This window comes from Palaemon carinicauda, chromosome 45 (assembly GCF_036898095.1).
Source record: "Palaemon carinicauda isolate YSFRI2023 chromosome 45, ASM3689809v2, whole genome shotgun sequence".
NCBI lineage: Eukaryota > Metazoa > Arthropoda > Malacostraca > Decapoda > Palaemonidae > Palaemon > Palaemon carinicauda.
Window position 1 is genome coordinate 20,471,937 of NC_090769.1, and position 5,000 is coordinate 20,476,936.

The following is a 5,000-nucleotide window of genomic DNA, read 5'->3' on the forward strand; positions in this document are numbered from 1 at the left end:
TATTTCAGTGTCATTTATCAATATATTTTTATAAGGATTTTCAATTTCCTGTTTTTATTTTTGAGACCACAAAGCTTTTATACCACATAAAACAGCAACTGTGTCTATTTACGTTATAACTTTGAAAAAAATCACAGGACGAGTAGGTGCTTAACACTTCCTCCACATGATATAGTAATCTAATATCATTTTAATTTTAGTTATACTTATACTACCTTCGAACTAAGTAGTATTTTCATTATATTGTGCCGCACGTGCTTCATACACGCTCATACAATGAAATGTTTATTTTTATCTTTTTATATCTAGCACTGATAATAGAACCTTTTTTAAGCCTGCCATTGCATGTTGTAGATTTTTAGAATGTTTGTGACATTCTTGCTCTCAACTGCTTGTATATAAGCTCATTATCTGTTGAATAAGCTTCACTTGCATTCATCTCGCCTCTCTGTTAGCACCTTATAACCATCTCACACAATATGTAAGGATTATCGTATGTTTTAGATTAGATTTTTGTGCCATTCTTGCTCTCAACTGCTTGTACATAAGCTCATTATCTGTTGAATAAGCCTCACTTGCATTCATATCGCCTCTCTGTTAGCACCTAATAACCACCTCGCACGGTAGGTAATGCTTATCATATGTTTTAGATTGTTTACATTTTTGTGACATTCTTGCTCTCAACTGCTTGTATAGAATCTCCTTATCTGTTGATTAAGCCTCACTTGCATTCATCTCGCCTCTCTGTTAGCACCTGATAACCACCTAGCACGGTAGGTAATGCTTATCATATGTTTTAGATTGTTTACATTTTTGTGACATTCTTGCTCTCAACTGCTTGTATAGAATCTCCTTATCTGTTGATTAAGCCTCACTTGCATTCATCTCGCCTTTCTGTTAGCACCTAACAACCATCTCACACAATATGTAAGGATTATCTTATGTTTTAGATTAGATTTTTGTGACATTCTTGCTCTCAACTGCTTGTATATAAGCTCAATATCTGTTGAATAAGCCTCACTTGCACCTAACAGCCGAGGTCGTTTTCCTCATTCACCGGAATTCGTTACACAGTTTTTCCTTTGTTCTTCCAACGCCTTTTTAAGTATATCCACTTTTTCGTAACACGACGCATCACTTTGCGGAACGTTTACGCGAACATTGACTGTTCCTTCACGATAGTTGAAACACATCCAACTTTCTTTGAAGGTTTCTAGACTAGCACAAGTTGAATACATTACGCCTTTGTTCACTGTTATAATTATGTGAATAATGTTTCGTGGGGTTCTTTCGAATAGAGTACTCAACGCTAAAACCACATAAATGCTTGAGTCTTTCAGGTTTTTATGTTCCTATCACCACACCTTCACGAAAGCAAAGAGCACTGGCGCCAGGCTTACTAGACTAGTTGTAGCTGCTGATAGTTCTGAAAAGAAAAGAAGTTGTTATGTTATTCGCATATTTTGGCAAAATCCAATTGTGCATAGATATACTAATAAAATTTGCTAAACATAAAATTTCACTATCTTAACGATTTGGAAAATTAAGTCGTTTTGATGCTTGAAACATCTATGGAACCACCTATAGATGCTGCAGAGATTCTGGGCGAAATAAGCCACACCCCCTGATGATGTCAGAGCCAATCACGTTGTCTCCCACATTAGCAGCACCCACAGTAAGTGGGAGACAACATGACTGGCTCTGGCAGCCCTAGTTAGAAAAGCAGGATGCTAAAAGCCCAAGGGCTCTAACTGGGAAAAATAGCCCAGTTAGGAAAGGAAATAAACTACAAGAGACGTAAATATACTCTGATGTATATATGTTATAAATTGTAAATGTGTATTTCATAAAAAAAATCACTCCACAACTTGGTCACAGGTGGAATCAAACTTCTAGAATAATTTCTTACTATAGGCGGATGATGCCCTTCCTTCCATGACGGAGGCGTGGTAGGGCATGTCACCCAAGATGAGGGTTTCGGTGCTGTCCCAATATATGTCTAAGATTTTCGCGGTGCATTTCACGTTGACGAAGCCCTGCTGCAGGAGGCGGGGTCTCAGAGGGAAGCGTAGGCCTAGAACCGCCGTCTCCAGCCCAGTAGAGGAGTCCTCTCGGGTCTTGTAATGAATTAGCCAGGATGGGTCGGCCTGTTAGGAAGATGATTAAGAGTTGTTTTAGTCAAAAGTTAGGAATTAACTTATGAATTAGTACAGGTCCATACACACATCTACATAAATTATATATATATATATATATATATATATATATATATATATATATATATATATATATATATATATATATATATATATATATATATCATCAGCCATAACTAGTCCACTGCAGTACAAAGGCCTCAGATATGTCCCTTCTTTCGCGCCTGTTTATGGTTTTTCTATGCCAGTCTATACCCGTAAAATATATGGAAAAAAAAAAGATGTATATTCATTTCAGAAGCACTTATTTTACAATGTTGATAGATGATGAAACCAAATACTAGGATTTTGTCTTAAAACAGCAACTCACCTGCTCATTGTTGTCTTAAAACAGCAATACAACTCACCTGCTCATTATTGACTAGGAACGTAAGAGTTGAGGGCGGCTGGGAATGAGGCGAAGAACAATTGAGTCTGACTTCTTCATGCAGCTGGTAACTCAGCTGAGTTCCAGTGATGAGTGGCTTATCATCTGGAAGATCTGGGGGGAAAATATGTCATATGCATTAGTATCTTTCTTATATTTATATTAATTTTTTCCTTGCATATAATTTTCATGTCATTGAACTTGCCAATCTTTCTCGTCAGTAAGGCTTGCTTCACGAGCGGATTTTTTTCCGTGCGGAAATAGTTCCGCACGTTAGGAGGCATGTCTTCAAACGAGAAAATTTTCCCTGGGGGATCTCTTTGTTTCTTTAAGTCGCTACACTGGAACCGTGCGGGTTAGCAGAGCGCGAGGCACAGTGTTACTAAAGCGCGGCATTGTAGGGTTAATGACGGAAAAATAAACCTACAGAGGTATCTCCAATATTTCAATTTACGATTTCTGCTTTACTCTATCTGGAACGGAAAATATTTCCGCATATTTATTAAGTTTGAAAAACTATTTTGGTCATATAAATATGTTTTATATTTATGATATGAAGTCAGTTTACATATCTGTTGACCTGTATTGTATTTTGAACTAAGACTACCATAACTATGTATAGAAATAATGATTTTATTTTGTTTAATTTGGCGGATGTTTTGATGGTTTTCGATAGCACAGCGCTAATAGGCCGTACTCCTTACCAGGCGGAATTCTTCCGCGAATCCAGTGGCAACACTGTATATATATATATATATATATATATATATATATATATATATATATATATATATATATATATATTTGTTGAAGCTAGTAAATCACTACCGCTCAGAAAATATTCCGAGCGGGAAGCATGTGGTCCTCAAAACCGCGCGGCATCAATCCGCTTCTGTGAAGCAAGCCCTAAGCGGAGTTTACACGATCGAACGGTTCGTCGAACCCGGTTGACGAACCTGCTTGTCAAACGGTTCGAAGAGGTGGAGTCAGCCACAAATGCATAAGGTTTGTAGACAATGAAGCCCTGCCCACAAAAGTGAGGCGAGAACAGACTTTCTTCGAACCGTTCGACGAACGTGTTCGACAACCAAATACCCCGTTCACACGTTCGAACGCGTTTCTGTCTTACCGCGTTCGACCATGTAAACCCGCCTTTAGTAAAACCATAATGAAACGAATAATAACACACCTACGATAGTCATGGAAGCTACTTTCGACTCTGTGTGAAAGGAAGGCGCCTCTGCAGACACTTCGCATCGGTAGACACCAGTCGCTTCGAGGGTGACTTGACCAATCCGGACACGTCCTCGACGCGATGCCTCGCGATCCACGGTGATGGGATTCCCTCGGACGGGGAAGGTCTTGACTGGGGGCGTCTCTGCAGGGGTCCAGCGGTAGAATTCGTCGAGGCCCAAGTACCATTTCAGGGCGTAGATAATGTCCCCGTCGTCCGCCCACTCGCACTCTAACCACCCACCCTCGCCCGTGGCAAGAGGGCTGGGGACTTTGATGTCTGTGATGTGGAGGGCGCTGAGGATATCTGCAATGAAATAATAGATAATGAATGGCTTATGTACATTGGAGAAAAAAGAAAAATTATACAAAAAAAAATGTTTTTTTTTTATTAATATTTTTATTTCAATGAGGAAATAAAATAAATGGCTTATGTACATTGGAGAAAAAAGAAAAATTAAAAAAAAAAATTTGTTTTTATTATTTCAATGAGGAAATAAAATAAATGGCTTATGTACAATGGAGAAAAAAAAGAAAAATTACAGAAATGTTTTTTATTATTATTATTATTATTTCAATGAGGAAATAAAATAAATGCCTTATGTACATTGGAAAAAAAAAAGAAAAAATATAGATTTTTTTATTTTTTTATTTCATAGCCTTAAAAACAAACAATTTTTAAGTTAAGTAGGAGAAGAAATGTTTTATAATAACAAATCCTTCAACCCACCATGAACCTCAACATGAACTTGTAACAATTCAGAAAAATATTTTTCTCATAAATGGTTAGCTAAGTATATTTCATTCCATAGCCTATTGAAAAGCGACAATGAAAGTTGCCATTCGATTAATCTGTCCTAGTTCTGGGGTTCGAGTCTCGCTCAAACTCGTTAGTTCCTTTGGTCGCTGTATGAAAATTCACGTCAATTAATACATGTTAAGGTCAAAGATTAAGGTCAGGCTCGAGTAAAAGGTCGAGAAATAAGCAGCCGCGGCGGAGGTCTGAGCTCTACTGAGTGCCCCTCTAGTTTTATTTCTGTTTAGTTTTCAGATATCAGTAATCAGTTCTAAAAAAGGGAATATATATATATATATATATATATATATATATATATATATATATATATATATATATATATATGTATATTTATATATATATATTATATACATATATATGTGTATAT

The 5,000-nt window shown here is 37.0% G+C and overlaps 1 protein-coding gene across 1 annotated transcript in view; it reads right to left on the reverse strand.

The window, feature by feature from the left end:
* Positions 1-25: 25 nt before the first annotated feature.
* Positions 26-5,000, reverse strand: part of LOC137634655 (uncharacterized) — a 91,554-nt gene continuing 86,579 nt past the window's right edge. The window contains exons 2-5 of the mRNA XM_068367133.1: positions 3,773-4,123; positions 2,564-2,697; positions 1,910-2,147; positions 26-1,426 (exon numbers count right to left, since the gene is read on the reverse strand). Coding sequence (XP_068223234.1) covers positions 1,356-1,426; positions 1,910-2,147; positions 2,564-2,697; positions 3,773-4,123 — 794 coding nt within the window. The 3' untranslated portion in view covers positions 26-1,355. The remainder of the gene's footprint in view (positions 1,427-1,909; positions 2,148-2,563; positions 2,698-3,772; positions 4,124-5,000) is intronic.